We start from the raw sequence: 19,442 nt of genomic DNA on the forward strand, positions 1-19,442 counted from the left end.
GTCTTTATGGTGAATGCGGTTTATAGGCCACCATAATGAGAGGCAGAGGAGTGACACAGGGGTGTGATTATGTGGCTCGAATTTTTTTTTTTAACTGTCGGACAGTACAGGCCCCAAAAATTAGGCAATAGGCATTCACCTGAACTTTGTATTCTGTGGCTGGAGTTACATTAGGCGTTCACAGGTTAAATATGTAACTGGCAGCCAGTACATGCCCCAAATATTAGGCATTCACCTGACATAATAGGCCTTTTATGCCGCTGTATATACATAAGGCAAGGACAATTCTTTTTTCTGGGTGGTGCCGGATATTTGTCGGCTGGCATAAGGAAATTCAATTACACGTGGTCATCACAGGTGTTGAATTCCTCCGATATCCGTGTCTCATTCATTTTTAAAAACGTGAGGTATTCCACCCTGTCGTGAGCTAGGCGAGTGCGCTTAACGGTCACGATCCCCCCTGCTGCGCTGAACGTCCTTTCCTACAGGACACTCGATGAGGGGCAAGCCAAGAGTTCTATGGCAAATTCTGCCAGCTCTGGCCACAGGTCAAGCCTGCACACCCAGTAGTCAAGGGGCTTCTCGTTTCTCAGAGTGTCCACATCGGCTGTTAACCCGATGTAGTCGGACACCTGTCGGTCTAGGCGTTCCCTGAGGCTCGATCTGGATGGTGGCTTTCGATGGGTTGGATGCAAGAATGATCTCATCCGAAGTGACCAACACATCTTCAAACCGCCCTCTTCTTATAGGTGCGGTACGATTGGTACCTGCACCTGTTTCGCTGTGGGTGGTAATTCTCTGCAAGTGCCCGCAACAACAGAATGCAGCATCTCTCACAGCAAGGCCTGGAAATGCTGCATTCTGACAGTCCTCTGTGATGCTGGTAACATGTCCGCCATTTTGTATTTGTACCGGGGGTCTAAATACGTTGCCACCCAGTACTGGTCCTTGCCCTTTATGCTTTTTATACGGGGATCCCTCTTCAAACACTGGAGCATGAAGGCCCCCATTTGCACAATTAAAAGCGGTGGAGCGCCCTGGCTCCTGCTCATCGCCCAGGAGAATGTCTCCTTCCCCCATCCACGGACAACACCAGGGATCCCAGAAAAGTTTAAAGCCTGCTCTTCTTGCTCCTCCTCCACCTTGGCACAATCCTCCTCTGACTCCTCTTCAGACTCCTTTTGACTTGTCTCAGATGGAGTAGACCCCCTGGGAATTCATCCAGCATTGCGACTTCCTCATCTTCCTGCTCCTGCTCCTCGACGGCTTCATCAATGACACGACGCAATGCACGCTCCAGAAAGAAGGCGTAAGGTACGATGTCACTGATGGCGCCCTGGCTGCGCCTGACCAGTTTGGTGATCTCATCAAATAGCCACAGAAGTCTGCATGCGTCGCGCATGAGCAGCCACTGGCACGGTGAAAAAAAACAAGCTCCCCAGAACCTGTCCTGCCGCAGAGTTCGTACAGGTAGTTGTTAACGGCACGTTTCTGCTGGAGCAGCCTATCAAGCATATACAAGGTGGATATCCAGCGCGTCGGGCAGGTGGTGTCGCCGCTGAACGTTAGCAAGGCGAGCCATGGCCGTGTAAGATCTTCTAAAATGGCCATAGATTTTCCTGGCCTGCCACAAGACGTCCTGGACCCTGGAGTATTTGGCAATGAATCGCTGCACGACTATGTTCAGGACGTGTGCCATGCTCGGCACGTGTGTGTCACGGAAGGTGTACAGGAAACTAGAAGACACAAAATGAAGATCCAACTGACTGGATCCAAAACTAAGGGAAAAAAGGGCGAGCCCTGCATCAGACCTGGCTCTCTCCCTAACTGCTCAGCCTATGCGAAAATCCCAATGGTAGATGATCGCATATCCTCGTACCTCGACTGTATAACACCTGAACACCCTATAATAGTGAGGGGACACGACCACCGGCTCCCTACACTTGATACGGAGGGAGTCAGGGTTACCTGGGATCCAGCAAACAGGAAAACACAAATGAACAAACAAAACTTATCTGTAGAAGACTCAGAAGTAGGATCAGCATGCACACACTCCAGGAAGGAATATAAACCGCAAAGTGATGCAGTATGGGGAGGGATTTAAAGGGATGCAATCAGTGCAACTACATGACAGCTGAGAGAGGCTAACGAGATGAGAAAATGAAAGCAAAACAAAAGGAACCTCAAGGAGGAGGTTCTGAAGGACGTCTGTCAGAGCTTCTCAGATGTCTGCTGGTGACAGTGTGTCATTTTGCCCTGTTTCAATGCAGGGTTTGCCACTGATTGACCTGTGACCGCAGAGCTGAAAGCAGTGCAGGACCGGTGTGGCTCTTGGCTTCCAGGCACAACAGCCGCAGCACAGCATGGCAACGTCTCACCTGGCACGTCGAATAGGTTCTGGGGAGCTTGGGGGGTGCAGCCGAAGAGGCAGTAGCAGTGGAAAAGGAGGAGTCAGCCATGGAGTAGGAGGAGGAGAAGAAAAAGAGCCAGGCCTGCATGCAATCCGTGGCTGTAACACTAAATCCACACGGTGCCACGGGTTACATATCCTCATATCCTCGTACCTCGACTGTATAACACCTGAACACCCTATAATAGTGAGGGGACACGACCACCGGCTCCCTACACTTGATACGGAGGGAGTCAGGGTTACCTGGGATCCAGCAAACAGGAAAACACAAATGAACAAACAAAACTTATCTGTAGAAGACTCAGAAGTAGGATCAGCATGCACACACTCCAGGAAGGAATATAAACCGCAAAGTGATGCACTATGGGGAGGGATTTAAAGGGATGCAATCTGCAACTACATGACAGCTGAGAGAGGCTAACGAGATGAGAAAATGAAAGCAAAACAAAAGGAACCTCAAGGAGGAGGTTCTGAAGGACGTCTGTCAGAGCTTCTCAGATGTCTGCTGGTGACAGTGTGTCATTTTGCCCTGTTTCAATGCAGGGTTTGCCACTGATTGACCTGTGACCGCAGAGCTGAAAGCAGTGCAGGACCGGTGTGGCTCTTGGCTTCCAGGCACAACAGCCGCAGCACAGCATGGCAACGTCTCACCTGGCACGTCGAATAGGTTCTGGGGAGCTTGGGGGGTGCAGCCGAAGAGGCAGTAGCAGTGGAAAAGGAGGAGTCAGCCATGGAGTAGGAGGAGGAGAAGAAAAAGAGCCAGGCCTGCATGCAATCCGTGGCTGTAACACTAAATCCACACGGTGCCACGGGTTACATGCTTGATGGCTGTCAGAATGTTCACCCAGTGGGCAGTAAAAGTTATGTACCCTCCCTGCCCGTGTTTGCTAGACCCCGTGTCTGTGGTCAGATGCATCTTAGCACTGACACTGTGTGCCAGATATATATTCACTTGCCGCTGAACGTGGCCAAATAGTTCAGGGATGCACTTCTGGGAGAAATATTTCCTTCCGGGGACCTTCCATTACAGTGTGCCAATGGCCACAAAATTTCTAAACAGTGGAGCAGGCAGTGTTCAGCTAAGGAAACACAAAACGGCGCACCATAGGGTAATAACGTACATGCTGATTAAAAATGTCTCAAATGAGGAGGCTCACCTTGTGTGTTTGAGTTATACGCAGGAACCACTCTAGTGAATGCTCATCAGGGGTTATTTGAATCCACTCTCTTAGATGGATGGTGTGCTGCCAGGGATGCAGGTGCTTCCAATAAGGGATGCCTGGGGTCCCTCAGAAGATAAGTCGATCAGCAGAGAAAAAAATAAATAAAATATCCCACGGCGCAAGAAACAATCCGGTAGTTTGAATCAACGAGCTAGGTATAAAAGTAATGTTGTGGAAGCTGGTCATATGAGGAGGAGGGAAATATGTAATGGAGTGGAAACTGTTGGATGTAAGTAAAGTGAATAGCTGCGCTGATATTGGAAGGGGTTGGGGTAAGAGGTCACGACAAAGAGGCGAACGAACGGATGTATGGGTAATCCGCATCGGATGCGAAGTGAAAAAATGACAGGTGGGTCAAAAATTGATTTCAAAAGCTTTGTTGAGGCCGTACAGATTCAGATAGTTCAAGTTATATATCCTGAACATTTCTCCTCTTCTTAGGGTCTGGATGATGCTGTAGCCGTTTGTCTTGGCTTGTTCGATTGGGGTTATGGAAAAACCAGTGAAGGAAGCCTGATGGTGGGCTGTGGCATGTCTGGAAATACTGTGTTGCAGGAATTTCTTTCTAACGTTGGATCTATGCTTATTTAGTCTCTTGCAAAGGGTTTGGATGGTGTGTCCAATATATTGCAGGCCGCAGGGGCAGGTGATTAGATAAATGACGTTCGTGAAGCTACAGTCCATTTGGTCCTTCAATGGAAATGACTCCCCATTGAGGCCTTGGATGGAAGAGGTGACTTTAAGGGACCTGCAGCAAAGACATTTCTTTTGCTTGCATCTGTAGCTCCCAGGTGTCCTGGATTTCGCCGATGTGTTGTCCTGTTTTGAAAAACTCTTCAATTTGCTGGGTGCAAGCAGATTCTTCAAGGTCTGGGCCCTCCTTAAAGTGAGGGGGGTGCTTTGGGTATATTCTTGTTCAGGAATGGATCACTCTTCAGTATATGCCAGTGTTTGGATAGAATGTTTCTGATGTCGTGGTGGTTGCTGTTGTAAGTGGTAATGAAATTTGTATTGAATTGTGTTAGGGTGTCGTCCTTTGCGGGATTGCTGTTATCTTCTATTTACTAAGCAGTCGGCCTGTGTGGGGGTTTGTGCTCTATTCCGGGCTGCATCGATGATCCTGGGGGGGGGTAACCTTTTTGTAGGAACCTTGTTCGTATGTTTTCACTTTGCAAGATGAAGTCATTGTCATTGGAACAGTAGTGTCTGATCCGTTTGAACTGGCTGAAGGGAATGTTATTTTTCCACTTTCTGTGGTGTTCGCTTGAGAAATCCAAATAGCTGTTACAGTCTGCCTTCTTAAAGTATGTCCTGGTGGTGACTTTTCCACTGTCAGCTATTAGTTCCAGGTCTAGGTATTCTGCCGTGAGCTTGCTTTGTGTGCTGGAAAGAGTGATTCCCCAATCGGTAGAGTTCAGGTGTCTTATGAACTGGATTATTGATGTTGGATCTCCATCCCATATGAAAATCAGATCATCAATGTATCGCTGGTAGAGTATGATGTTGTTTGTCCAGTAGCTGGATTTCTAGATAAAAATGTCCTCAAAGACCCCCATAAAAAGATTAGCAAAACTGGGCGCAAAACACGTGCCCATAGCGGTACCCTTGGTCTGAAGATACATGGTGTCTTGGAATAGGAAAACATTGTGGGTCAGGATGAAGTGGATGCCTTCCAAAATGAAAGTTTTTTGGTCCTGTGGCACTAGGTTGTCCTTGTCTAGGAAATATTTTGTGCATTTGATGCCTAGATCATGTTGGTTACTTGAATATAAGGCCATCACATCCAAGGTTACCCAGTGGTAAGTGCCCTTCCAATTCATATCTTGTATTAGCTGTATCAGAGAGGTTCAATCTTTGAGATATGATGGTAATTGGAGAACGTATTTCTGTAAAAAAAAAAAAGAAAAAAAAGTCTACATAGTGGGGAAAATTGCACGTGAGTGAGGAGATGCCTGAAATAATGGGCCGGCCCGGAGGATTAGTGGCGTTCTTGTGGATTTTCAGAAGGTGATAGAAAGTGGCAATGGCTGGATTCGTGATATGAATGTGTTTGATTCCTCCTTGCTGAGGATATGGAACGCAGAGTTAATAAGGGTTTTGAGGCCCGTTGGGGGTCTGTCATAGGATTTTTTTTCCAGCAGTCGGTAGTATTCGAAGTTTGACAATATGCGTAATGCTTCCTGCATGTAATCATTTCTATCCTGAAGTACAATGCCCCCTCCTTTATCCGCATTGCGAATCACCAGGTCAGAATTTTCTTGGAGCTGTTTGATAGCCATTTTTTCTTTTGCATTGAGATTGTGGTTACTGATGGGTTTCTGGTGAATGGTCCTGAAGTCTTCCATGACGAGATCATAGAAGTTTTCTATAAAGTGGCCCCTGTGGTGTAGGGCAGTGATAGGCAAACTGCGGCTCTCCAGCTTTTGCAAAACTACAACTCCCACCATGCCCTGCTGTAGGCTGAAAGCTGTAGGCAGTCTTTGCATGCTGGGAGTTGTAGTTCTGCAACAGCTGGAGAGCCGCAGTTTGCCTATCACTGGTGTAGGGGATAGAAATTTGAACGCAGTCTCAATTCGGTGTTGATGTATTGTGAGACATGGGAGAATTCTGTGTCTTTTGGAGGCATCACTGTCTCTTTCTTATTGTTTGCTGTTAGGTAAAAATGTCTTTTAAGGGTTAGCTTCCTGATGAAACTATGTAAATCAAGAAAAAGGTCGAACCCTTCCTTAGACATAGGGCAGAAGAAAAGGCCCTTCGATAATATGGTAAATTCTTCCCGACTCAGTTGGTGTTTTGAGAGGTTGAATATTTTTATTTAATTTGTTTGCACGTCCTGTGGCTTTATGTCTTTTTTTTTTTTAAACTCGTTTTATTGAAAAAAGAGTAACAAGGCACATACATGGCATATACATATGCATATCGTAAAATCACATACAGTAGGTACAGCAAGAATAATGAAAACATACCGGAGTGTCATACAGTACAATAAATAAAGAGTATACAGTCATACAGATGTCATCATTTCCTTCGCGAGCACGGTGTGGACAATCAAATCAATTGGGAGAAAACTTAGAGGCGCTATACCCCTCTCAGGAGTTGTCTGACCTTACAGAATTGGGCGAAATGGTTAAAGTAGAGTCGCACCATAAACCCCAAACTTTCAGAAATTTGTCAGGGCACTTCCTATTCACATATAGTACTTTTTCGTATGGGATGATCTGATTCACTAGCCTTTTCCAAATACCCACAGTAGGAAGATCCTCCGCCATCCATTTGAGGGCTATCACTTTGCGGGCCATAAACAGGGATTCACTGAGTAGTATTTTATTGTAATGCGACCACCCGTCATTGTCAAATACACCCAGCAGACATACCTTGGGACATAGCGGAATCGGGCCCATACCCAATGACGACAAAACTCTAAGGATATCCTGCCAGTATAATCTGATATGGGAGCATTCCCACATCATGTGCCAGAAGTCCGCGTTAGTCCGTAAGCATCTAAGGCAATTAGGCTGAGGCATCCTCCCCATCTTATGCAGCCTGGTAGGAGTCAAATAACTACGGTGCAACATATATAACTGTATCAGTCTGTTGTTAACCGAGGGTGACACAGAGGTGACAGCCTCCAACGCATCCGCCCATTCCTCTGCAGTAAGATGAGGAATATTACCCTTCCACCTGGCTTCGGCTAGAATGGGTTGTGAAGACATTCGTAACCCCAACAAGTAAGTGTAAAGGGCTGAAATTAGACCCCTAGGTCCCTGTGATTTCACCACACCGATTAAGGGATATGAAGAGATGGCCCTGCTTGGATCCCTAAACTGTGCCTGCAGCACATGCCTGATCTGCAAATATCTAAAAAATTGGGTACGCTCCAGGCCAAATTTCTCCTGAATTTGGGAAAAGGACCAAAGAACACCATTCTTATACAAGTCACGCAGCGCATGTATCCCTAAAGATGCCCAGACCTGAGTTCCCTCTATGGACTGCAAATGGGGAAGCAACGGATTATCCCACAGGGGTATATCATCTGCCCAATCCTGATAACGCCTCAATTTGGAGTCTTTCCAAACTTGATGTGCCAGCTTGTGAATCTGCAATAGTTTCCCTGATAGCGACCCTGCCCCTTCTAACACTGGCCATAAACTGGACAACCCCAAATACTGCTGCAGGTAATATTCCATATTCACGAGGCTGCCCATTAACCCAACCAGCTAAAAATCTCAATTGACCCGCTAGGAAGTACAAATGAAAATCCGGGAGAGCCGCACCACCCAACATCCTGGACCGCTGTAACGTGTGTAAGGCTAATTTATGTCTGGCCTTGCCCCAGATAAACTGCACCATTAAGGAATGAAGCCGATCAAAAAAAATGCAGGCATGTTCCAACAAATATAACCCCTTGGGTAATAGGATCATCTTTATCAAGTTAATCCGTCCCATAATAGATATAGGCAGCATTTTCCAGACTGCAAACTTGCTAGAAAAAACAGATTCCAAAGGGGCAATATTTCTGGCGTACGCCTCTCTCGGCTCCTTGGTAATGAAGATCCCCAAATATTTAAAATGATCTACAATCTTCAGATTATGATAATCAGCGGGCCAGTCGGCGTTCCATAAAGGCATGAGAGCCGACTTGGTCCAGTTGATATGTAAACCTGAATACCGACCAAACATCTCTATAATACTGATCGCTCGCGGCAAAGACACCTCCAACCTACTGATGAACAATATGAGATCGTCTGCGTACAGGCCCACTCTGTCCTCCCTCCCCCCTAGCTCGACACCCGCATATATTTGATCCCGTCGAATGCGAAGAGCCAGATGTTCAATGGCAATTGCAAACAGGAGAGGGGAGAGAGGACAACCCTGCCTCGTACCCCTTTGTAAATCAAAATAAGCTGAGGTGGTACCATTCACCAAGACATTGGCTCTGGGACTTTTATACAATATCCGAATCCACTGCAGAAACCCAGGACCGAAGCCAAACTTCTCCATTACCTTCATCAGATAGGACCATTCTAGCGAATCGAATGCCTTCGCGGTATCGAGCGAGGCCAAGGCCCACTGCCTGTCATCCTGAGTACCAATTTGGGCTATGACTTGAGTCCTACGGATATTACTAGAGGTCGAGCGTCCAGGTATAAACCCAGTCTGATCACTATGTATTATGCTGGCTATCATCCTGTTCAACCTATTGGCGAAGATCTTTGTCAGAATCTTATAGTCCAGGTTCAGCAAAGATATCGGCCGATAGGAGGCACATTCCACTGGATCCTTATCCGGATTCAAAAGCACTACTATAGTCGCTTCATACAAAGAATCAGGTAACCTACCCAACCTCCACGCCTCCTGGAACATCACCTTAAGTTGAGGCTCAAGTATATCTACATATTTAGCATATATCTCTAATGGCAGGCCATCAGGACCAGGGGCCTTCCCGTTTGCCAGGTCTTCTATAGCTTCCTGTATCTCCTCAACAGTTATGGCCTCCTCTAACACCTTACTGTCCTCCACTGATAAAGTCGGATGGTCTATCTCAGCTAAATAAGCCTCCAGTTCTACCTCTGAGTGCTCCGTTCGTGATCGGTATAAATCGCGATAAAAGTCGGCAAAACTCGATAGGATATCTGGCACAGAGTCCCTCACCTCGCCATCCGGGGCCTTTATACGCAGATCCGGTGGGGCTGCCGAATTCCTATGGACAATCTGCGCCAATACTCTCCCAGCCCTATCTCCCACCTCGAAAGCCTGCTGTTTATAAAAGAACATCTTCCGGTTACTCTTTTTATGCAAGTGTACCAGATACATCCTGCCCTTCTGCAACCAGTCCTGCCTGTTCCCCTCAGAGGGATCCGCTGCAAACCTCGCTTCAGCCTCCCTAACACATGTGTTAAAGGAGTCCTCCTTCTCCCTGGTCTCCCTCTTGATATAAGATATAGAAGATTTAAGACATCCCCTGAGGTAAGCTTTAAGGGTGTCCCACAATAATAATGGATTCGTATCCACATCCTGCACTTCTAGAAACACTCGCAACTGATCAGGAATCCTGTCCTGATCTTTCAGGAGGGTGAGCCAGAAAGGGTGAATTCTCAGCTTTGTCCCAGACCTTCTCTCCCGTGAATCATTCAGCCGTACTAATAATGGCGCATGATCTGAGACACTCCTGGGACCATGAGAAATATCTGACAATCCCAGGCACACCTCAGGGGAACCAAACACGTAGTCGATCCTAGACATTGCTCCGGAGGAGGGAGTGAAACAGGAATACTCTATGGAGTCCGGATGTTTCTCCCTCCACAGGTCCAACCATCCCATCTCCGCAATCCAGGACGCCAATAAACTCGGCGCACCAGACGGCGGGGAAACCGGATTAGCATGGAATCGGTCTAACCTCAGGTCCATAACCATGTTCAAATCCCCCATACACAGTAGCCCAGCATGCGGGTACTGAGCGGCAAAAGTAGCCGCGGTCTGCAGAAGTGACATGTTAGCAGGTGGGGGGCAATAAATGTTTAAAATCACAAACGGCATAGTATTCACATGCGCATGGACAAAAATATACCTGCCCTCTGTATCAGACTCAACCGTATGCGGCTCCCACCTAATAGACCGGTTAACAAGTAGGGATACTCCTCTTGAATGGGAAGTACCAAAAGAGTGACTGGACCATTGGACCCAGGGCTTCTGTAATCTAGATGCCGTTTTGGCCGTGAGGTGGGTCTCTTGTACGCAAAGCAAATGTGGGTTATATCTACGGACATGCGCAAACACGAATATTCTCTTACCCGGAGCTCCCAGGCCCCTCACATTCCACGACATTAACAAGATGGCAGCCATTTCTCCTGTGTCATCCAGCTACAAACAAGGCTGTCTACCCTCCAGGGACCACTGTGCAGACTCCTCCCCATCATGTCACATACATATATCTTGCCGCCTACTAGCAATGTCATACCATACAGTGCCCATACACAATAAAACAACATAAATGTGAACCAACCATGCCCTAAACTAGCATTGAAAAACATTGCATAATGCCAAAAGACAGGTAATATCTCCTGTGCGGCTACAGATTCAGGGACCAGCATGTCACGAGGTGGAAAACAGAACATGCCGGTATCTGACCATCTCCCTTAGCACGATATAGGTCGTGCTTGCAGCTATCATCATATGCATATAAACAGTGAAACAGCCGAAATCAGAATGTCAGCCCGGTGTCTCGTTCGGGCAGCTAAGCACCACCCGTATGTGCAGAATACGTCCCGGCCGACCCTTAAGGTCCCTTGGGTATAACAAAGGTGGGTTGCTGATGTGCTGCCTTGCTTCATGGTGGTGGCGGTGATCTTCGCCTTTTCCTTGCGACCCAGTCATCCGCCTCTTTGGGATCTGTAAAAAAGATTGATCTGTCGCCATCCACCACCCGCAACCTGGCTGGGTAAGCCATAGAATATGGTAAGTTCATGTCCCGAAGTCTCCTCTTCACAGCAACGAAGGTCGCCCTCCTCTTCTGCAGGTCAGCGGAAAAATCGGGGAACAAAGACACCTTTGCATTCTCGTGCATGACGGTCTGCTTTTTCCTGGCATGGGTAAGGATCAAATCACGGTCTTTCCAATTCAGCATGCGGGCCAGGAGCGGTCTAGGCGGGGCTCCCGGAGGCGGCGGACGCGCCGGTACCCTGTGGGCCCTCTCAACTGCATACGCCATAGAGAATGCCGCATCAGGAAAGGTTGATTTAAACCAGGCCTCCAGAAATGCCGCAGGGTCCTGCCCCTCCGTCCTCTCAGGCAGGCCCAGTATGCGCACGTTGTTCCTCCTGGCCCTGTTCTCCAGGTTGTCGCACTTTTGCTGCCATAAGGAAACTGAACCCTCCAAGGCTTGGATCTTGGCAGGCAGGGGGCGTGTAAGGTCCTCCAGCTCGGAGATCCTATCCTCCGTCCCCCGCACTCTGTCCCTTAGTTGCTGGACATCATGCCTGAGGAGGCCCACATCCACGCGTGCCTCCTCTATCTTAGTCGTGAAGGAGGTCTGGCACACCAATATCGCGGCCATCAGCTGATCATGCGCCTCTTTTGGGGTAAGTTCCACCGCCTCAGGCTCGTCCGCAGCCGCCTGCAACACCGCCTGACCTCGGGTGTGCTGAGAGCGGGGCGTTCCACTCGCCGCGGCGCCATGTTGGGTCTCCTGGCGCGCAAATTCTTTCAGCCGGTCCGCCGCGGCTTGCGCTTTGCTGGGGCCCATCACGGACTGTAGGAAGGATCCAAGCTGTCGTCTGCCGCTTCAGGTGAAGTACAAAGCTGCTCTAGCACTCAGGATGGCTCAGGATGGTAAACGGGAGCCGGAGCTCAGATCAGGTGCGACCGCTCATGTCGGCCGTTAGCCACGCCCCGGCTTTATTTGTTTTTGTTTTTGCGCCCCTATGAAATTAATTGGTTATTGTAACTGTATTGGGGCTTTTTATTAATATTGGATATGCTGACACTGGTGTTAGAATGGGGGAAAGGGATAAAAAAGACGGACCACTGGTTGTATGCATTGTGACATTGGATTTATCGGTTGCTCCTAGATTACGAAACAAGGGCACAAAGATGGGTAGGGGATGGGAGAGATGTGGCTGGAGAACTCGTCAGCAACTGGGTGGGTGAGCCAGCATGGATCGTAATGAGCGAATCCAGTGTGGAAGGGGATGCAGGTGTGGCCTAGATTCAGATGGATGATAGGCTGGTGGTGTGAACGATGTCGGTGGTGAGTTTAGGGGAGCGCAACTGGAAAGGACCTATTGGCCGAAGAGATCCAATGTTTTGTTGGTGAATTAATTGGGTGGAGGGTCACAGCCCTGGGTCGGTGTGTTGGGTGCAGGAATAGCAAGTGTGGGCTTAATGGTGGTGAGTGGGGTTTTGGCCATAGGAGTGAAAGATAAGGTCTTGGGGGTGGGAGGCCTGGAGCGCACTTTGGAGGTATGGGAAACAGTGGATCGTGGTGAGATCTTGTGCTTGTTGGTGGAGATTTTGTGTCCCGAGGTTGCGTGGGTCTTATGTGGGCCCTGTCTGCTGCTATGTGTGAATGTGACCCTATGTTGGGGTCTAAAGGGTCCGGATGCTGGGGGAATTTTACTGGTTGCCATGTCCATGGAGTTGGTAGATGTGACATCTGAGGTTTTGTCGTATTTGGAGGGATCATTGGAAGGAAGTTCTGTGGCTGCCTGGTCTTTGAGGCAAAATTTAATATCGTCAGTCATAAAATCTGTCCTGTCTCTTGATAATTTCTCTGCTTTTTTGTTTAAAATATATTTTTTGTGTGCAATGGCCCGAGTGGTAATTAACCGCTCATATTTAATAAATGAGTTTTGGGACCTGTGTTTTAAAACATGGTTATGACATTGTTATTTTAGATCCTAAGTCTGAGGCTATAGCCTTTCTCTTGGCCATAAGTCTCGTCATGAGGCCTTTTGCACAAGTCAAAAGGTAGTTGTCCCAATCTTTGCAGAAGGCATAGTCATCCTCAAAGGAATGTTTGAAACGTAAACGTTCCAAAAAATAGAGTTAAAAAAATAGTGCTGTGTCCGTCCTCTCACTGATGTGAGCTTCTATCGAGGGTTGAGCTAGTATAAGTTGTGTGATGAAACGTTCTCTTTGCTCCAGACGATTGTGGATATAATCCATGGTGTAGAAAGCATGCTGATCCCTATTTGCTGCCGTCAAAGCCCTGGTCGAACCGGCGGGGTAGATTAAACAGTGGAGCAGGCAGTGTTCAGCTAAAGAAACACAAAACGGCGCACCATACGCTGTGTTTGTGTTATTACACCCTCTGGTATCCGCTGTGTTATTACACCCTCTGGTATACGCTGTGTTATTACACCCTCTGGTATACACTGTTATTACACCCTCTGGTATACGCTGTGTTATTACACCCTCTGGTATCCGCTGTGTTATTACACCCTCTGGTATCCGCTGTGTTATTACACCCTCTGGTATACGCTGTGTTATTACACCCTCTGGTATACGCTGTGTTATTACACCCTCTGGTATACGCTGTGTTACTACACCCTCTGGTATACGCTGTGTTATTACACCCTCTGGTATACGCTGTGTTATTACACCCTCTGGTATACGCTGTGTTATTACACCCTCTGGTATACGCTGTGTTATTACACCCTCTGGTATACGCTGTGTTATTACACCCTCTGGTATACGCTGTGTTATTACACCCTCTGGTATACGCTGTGTTATTACTCCCTCTGTTATACGCTGTGTTATTACACCTTCTGGTATACGCTGTGTTACTACACCCTCTGGTATACGCTGTGTTATTACACCCTCTGGTATACGCTGTGTTATTACACCCTCTGGTATCCGCTGTGTTATTACACCCTCTGGTATCCGCTGTGTTATTACACCCTCTGGTATCCGCTGTGTTATTACACCCTCTGGTATCCGCTGTGTTATTACACCCTCTGTTATACGCTGTGTTATTACACCCTCTGGTATACGCTGTGTTTTTACACCCTCTGGTATACGCTGTATTATTACACCCTCTGGTATACGCTGTGTTATTACACCCTCTGGTATACGCTGTTATTACCCCCTCTGGTATACGCTGTGTTATTACACCCTCTGGTATACGCTGTGTTATTACACCCTCTGGTATACGCTGTGTTATTACACCCTCTGGTATACGCTGTGTTATTACACCCTCTGGTATACGCTGTGTTATTACACCCTCTGGTATACGCTGTGTTATTACACCCTCTGGTATACGCTGTGTTATTACACCCTCTGGTATACGCTGTGTTATTACACCCTCTGGTATACGCTGTGTTATTACATCCCTCTGGTATACGCTGTGTTATTACACCCTTCTGGTATACGCTGTGTTACTACACCCTCTGGTATACGCTGTGTTATTACACCCTCTGGTATCCGCTGTGTTATTACACCCTCTGGTATCCGCTGTGTTATTACACCCTCTGGTATCCGCTGTGTTATTACACCCTCTGGTATCCGCTGTGTTATTACACCCTCTGGTATACGCTGTGTTATTACACCCTCTGGTATACGCTGTGTTATTACACCCTCTGGTATACGCTGTGTTATTACACCCTCTGGTATACGCTGTGTTATTACACCCTCTGGTATACGCTGTGTTATTACACCCTCTGGTATACGCTGTGTTATTACACCCTCTGGTATACGCTGTGTTACTACACCCTCTGGTATACGCTGTGTTATTACACCCTCTGGTATACGCTGTGTTATTACACCCTCTGGTATACGCTGTGTTATTACACCCTCTGGTATACGCTGTGTTATTACACCCTCTGGTATACGCTGTGTTATTACACCCTCTGGGATACGCTGTGTTATTACACCCTCTGGTATACGCTGTGTTATTACTCCCTCTGTTATACGCTGTGTTATTACACCTTCTGGTATACGCTGTGTTACTACACCCTCTGGTATACGCTGTGTTATTACACCCTCTGGTATACGCTGTGTTATTACACCCTCTGGTATACGCTGTGTTATTACACCTTCTGGTATACGCTGTGTTATTACACCCTCTGGTATACGCTGTGTTATTACACCCTCTGGTATACGCTGTGTTATTACACCCTCTGGTATACGCTGTGTTATTACACCCTCTGGTATACGCTGTGTTATTACACCCTCTGGTATACGCTGTGTTATTACACCCTCTGGTATACGCTGTGTTATTACACCCTCTGGTATACGCTGTGTTATTACACCCTCTGGTATACGCTGTGTTATTACACCCTCTGGTATACGCTGTGTTATTACACCCTCTGGTATCCGCTGTGTTATTACACCCTCTGGTATCCGCTGTGTTATTACACCCTCTGGTATACGCTGTGTTATTACACCCTCTGGTATCCGCTGTGTTATTACACCCTCTGGTATCCGCTGTGTTATTACACCCTCTGGTATCCGCTGTGTTATTACACCCTCTGGTATCCGCTGTGTTATTACACCCTCTGGTATCCGCTGTGTTATTACACCCTCTGGTATCCGCTGTGTTATTACACCCTCTGGTATACGCTGTGTTATTACACCCTCTGGTATACGCTGTGTTATTACACCCTCTGGTATACGCTGTGTTATTACACCCTCTGGTATCGCTGTGTTATTACACCCTCTGGTATCCGCTGTGTTATTACACCCTCTGGTATCCGCTGTGTTATTACACCCTCTGGTATCCGCTGTGTTATTACACCCTCTGGTATACGCTGTGTTATTACACCCTCTGGTATCCGCTGTGTTATTACACCCTCTGGTATACGCTGTGTTATTACACCTTCTGGTATACGCTGTGTTATTACACCCTCTGGTATACGCTGTGTTATTACACCCTCTGGTATACGCTGTGTTATTACTCCCTCTGTTATACGCTGTGTTATTACACCTTCTGGTATACGCTGTGTTACTACACCCTCTGGTATACGCTGTGTTATTACACCCTCTGGTATACGCTGTGTTATTACACCCTCTGGTATCCGCTGTGTTATTACACCCTCTGGTATCCGCTGTGTTATTACACCCTCTGGTATCCGCTGTGTTATTACACCCTCTGGTATCCGCTGTGTTATTACACCCTCTGGTATACGCTGTGTTATTACACCCTCTGGTATCCGCTGTGTTATTACACCCTCTGGTATACGCTGTGTTATTACACCCTCTGGTATACGCTGTGTTATTACACCCTCTGGTATACGCTGTGTTATTACACGCTGTGTTATTACACCCTCTGGTATACGCTGTGTTATTACACCCTCTGGTATACGCTGTGTTATTACACCCTCTGGTATACGCTGTGTTATTACACCCTCTGGTATACGCTGTGTTATTACACCCTCTGGTATACGCTGTGTTATTACACCCTCTGGTATACGCTGTGTTATTACACCCTCTGGTATCCGCTGTGTTATTACACCCTCTGGTATACGCTGTGTTATTACACCCTCTGGTATCCGCTGTGTTATTACACCCTCTGGTATCCGCTGTGTTATTACACCCTCTGGTATACGCTGTGTTATTACACCCTCTGGTATCCGCTGTGTTATTACACCCTCTGGTATACGCTGTGTTATTACACCCTCTGGTATACGCTGTGTTATTACACCCTCTGGTATACGCTGTGTTATTACACCCTCTGGTATACGCTGTGTTATTACACCCTCTGGTATACGCTGTGTTATTACACCCTCTGGTATACGCTGTGTTATTACACCCTCTGGTATACGCTGTGTTATTACACCTCTGGTATACGCTGTGTTATTACACCCTCTGGTATACGCTGTGTTATTACACCCTCTGGTATACGCTGTGTTATTACACCCTCTGGTATCCGCTGTGTTATTACACCCTCTGGTATCCGCTGTGTTATTACACCCTCTGGTATCCGCTGTGTTATTACACCCTCTGGTATCCGCTGTGTTATTACACCCTCTGGTATCCGCTGTGTTATTACACCCTCTGGTATACGCTGTGTTATTACACCCTCTGGTATCCGCTGTGTTATTACACCCTCTGGTATACGCTGTGTTATTACACCCTCTGGTATCCGCTGTGTTATTACACCCTCTGGTATACGCTGTGTTATTACACCCTCTGGTATACGCTGTGTTATTACACCCTCTGGTATACGCTGTGTTATTACACCCTCTGGTATACGCTGTGTTATTACTCCCTCTGTTATACGCTGTGTTATTACACCTTCTGGTATACGCTGTGTTATTACACCCTCTGGTATATGCTGTGTTATTACACCCTCTGGTATCCGCTGTGTTATTACACCCTCTGGTATACGCTGTGTTATTACACCCTCTGGTATCCGCTGTGTTATTACACCCTCTGGTATCCGCTGTGTTATTACACCCTCTGGTATCCGCTGTGTTATTACACCCTCTGGTATCCGCTGTGTTATTACACCCTCTGGTATCCGCTGTGTTATTACACCCTCTGGTATACGCTGTGTTATTACACCCTCTGGTATCCGCTGTGTTATTACACCCTCTGGTATACGCTGTGTGATTACACCCTCTGGTATACGCTGTGTGATTACACCCTCTGGTATACGCTGTGTGATTACACCCTCTGGTATACGCTGTGTTATTACACCCTCTGGTATACGCTGTGTTATTACACCCTCTGGTATACGCTGTGTTATTACACCCTCTGGTATACGCTGTGTTATTACACCCTCTGGTATACGCTGTGTTATTACACCCTCTGGTATATCGCTGTGTTATTACACCCTCTGGTATACGCTGTGTTATTACACCCTCTGGTATACGCTGTGTTATTACACCCTCTGGTATACGCTGTGTTATTACACCCTCTGGTATCCGCTGTGTTATTACACCCTCTGGTATCCGCTGTGTTATTACACCCTCTGGTATCCGCTGTGTTATTACACCCTCTGGTATCCGCTGTGTTATTACACCCTCTGGTATCCGCTGTGTTATTACACCCTCTGGTATACGCTGTGTTATTACACCCTCTGGTATCCGCTGTGTTATTACACCCTCTGGTATACGCTGTGTGATTACACCCTCTGGTATACGCTGTGTGATTACACCCTCTGGTATACGCTGTGTGATTACACCCTCTGGTATACGCTGTGTTATTACACCCTCTGGTATACGCTGTGTTATTACACCCTCTGGTATACGCTGTGTTATTACACCCTCTGGTATACGCTGTGTTATTACACCCTCTGGTATACGCTGTGTTATTACACCCTCTGGTATATGCTGTGTTATTACACCCTCTGGTATACGCTGTGTTATTACACCCTCTGGTATACGCTGTGTTATTACACCCTCTGGTATACGCTGTGTTATTACACCCTCTGGTATACGCTGTGTTATTACACCCTCTGGTATACGCTGTGTTATTACACCCTCTGGTATACACTATGGTATTAACCCATCTTCTTTTGCAGGTGAGCTTTTCGTGGGTGTTCTTTGCTGGCGCACTCCCGGTTTTTATCTCTTTCGTCACTGTGACTCTCTTGTGTCATTACAATAATTGGGATCCGGTCATGGTGGCGCTGCGCAGGATCTTTTCCTTCGTGTGCAGGAAGCATCGGATTGTGAGGTACGTCCGTGTGATTGCGCCAATCTTCTGCTATTTAGCTGTTGGTGTATAATCGCCTCCCTCCATCTCAGGACTTCAGAGGACAGTGAGCAGAGCGAGAGTCTCATCCCGCTGCACAGCGTCTGCCCGGATGACAGCTCCACCAGCTGCTCCTAGCCACAGGTAAGTACCTGCTGATGTTAGGACATGTATTCAGGCTCCCACACACTACCTGCCACTGACACATGCCACATAGAGCTCCCTGCTGGCCGAGTGCTGTGTACTCATGTATTACATGATATATACACGCCCCTCATAGCTGCTGCATCGGTGAGGTATGTACAGCTCTTACTGTAACTGTATATATATACACGCCCCTCGCACCTGCACCAGTGAGGTATGTACAGCTCTTACTGTAGCTGTATATATATACACGCCCCTCATAGCTGCTGCATCGGTGAGGTATGTACAGCTCTTACTGTCGCTGTATATATATACACGCCCCTCGCACCTGCACCAGTGAGGTATGTACAGCTCTTACTGTAGCTGTATATATATACACGCCCCTCATAGCTGCTGCATCGGTGAGGTATGTACAGCTCTTACTGTAGCTGTATATATATACACGCCCCTCGCACCTGCACCAGTGAGGTATGTACAGCTCTTACTGTAGCTGTATATATATACACGCCCCTCATAGCTGCTGCATCGGT

At 47.3% G+C, this 19,442-nt stretch overlaps 1 protein-coding gene across 1 annotated transcript in view; it reads left to right on the forward strand.

The window, feature by feature from the left end:
- Nucleotides 1–19,442, forward strand: part of SLC35F5 (solute carrier family 35 member F5) — a 79,036-nt gene that overhangs the window by 43,871 nt on the left and 15,723 nt on the right. The window contains exons 11-12 of the mRNA XM_044274181.1: nucleotides 18,596–18,750; nucleotides 18,822–18,912. Coding sequence (XP_044130116.1) covers nucleotides 18,596–18,750; nucleotides 18,822–18,906 — 240 coding nt within the window. The 3' untranslated portion in view covers nucleotides 18,907–18,912. The remainder of the gene's footprint in view (nucleotides 1–18,595; nucleotides 18,751–18,821; nucleotides 18,913–19,442) is intronic.

The sequence above is a fragment of the Bufo gargarizans genome, unplaced genomic scaffold, assembly GCF_014858855.1.
Source record: "Bufo gargarizans isolate SCDJY-AF-19 unplaced genomic scaffold, ASM1485885v1 original_scaffold_1545_pilon, whole genome shotgun sequence".
NCBI lineage: Eukaryota > Metazoa > Chordata > Amphibia > Anura > Bufonidae > Bufo > Bufo gargarizans.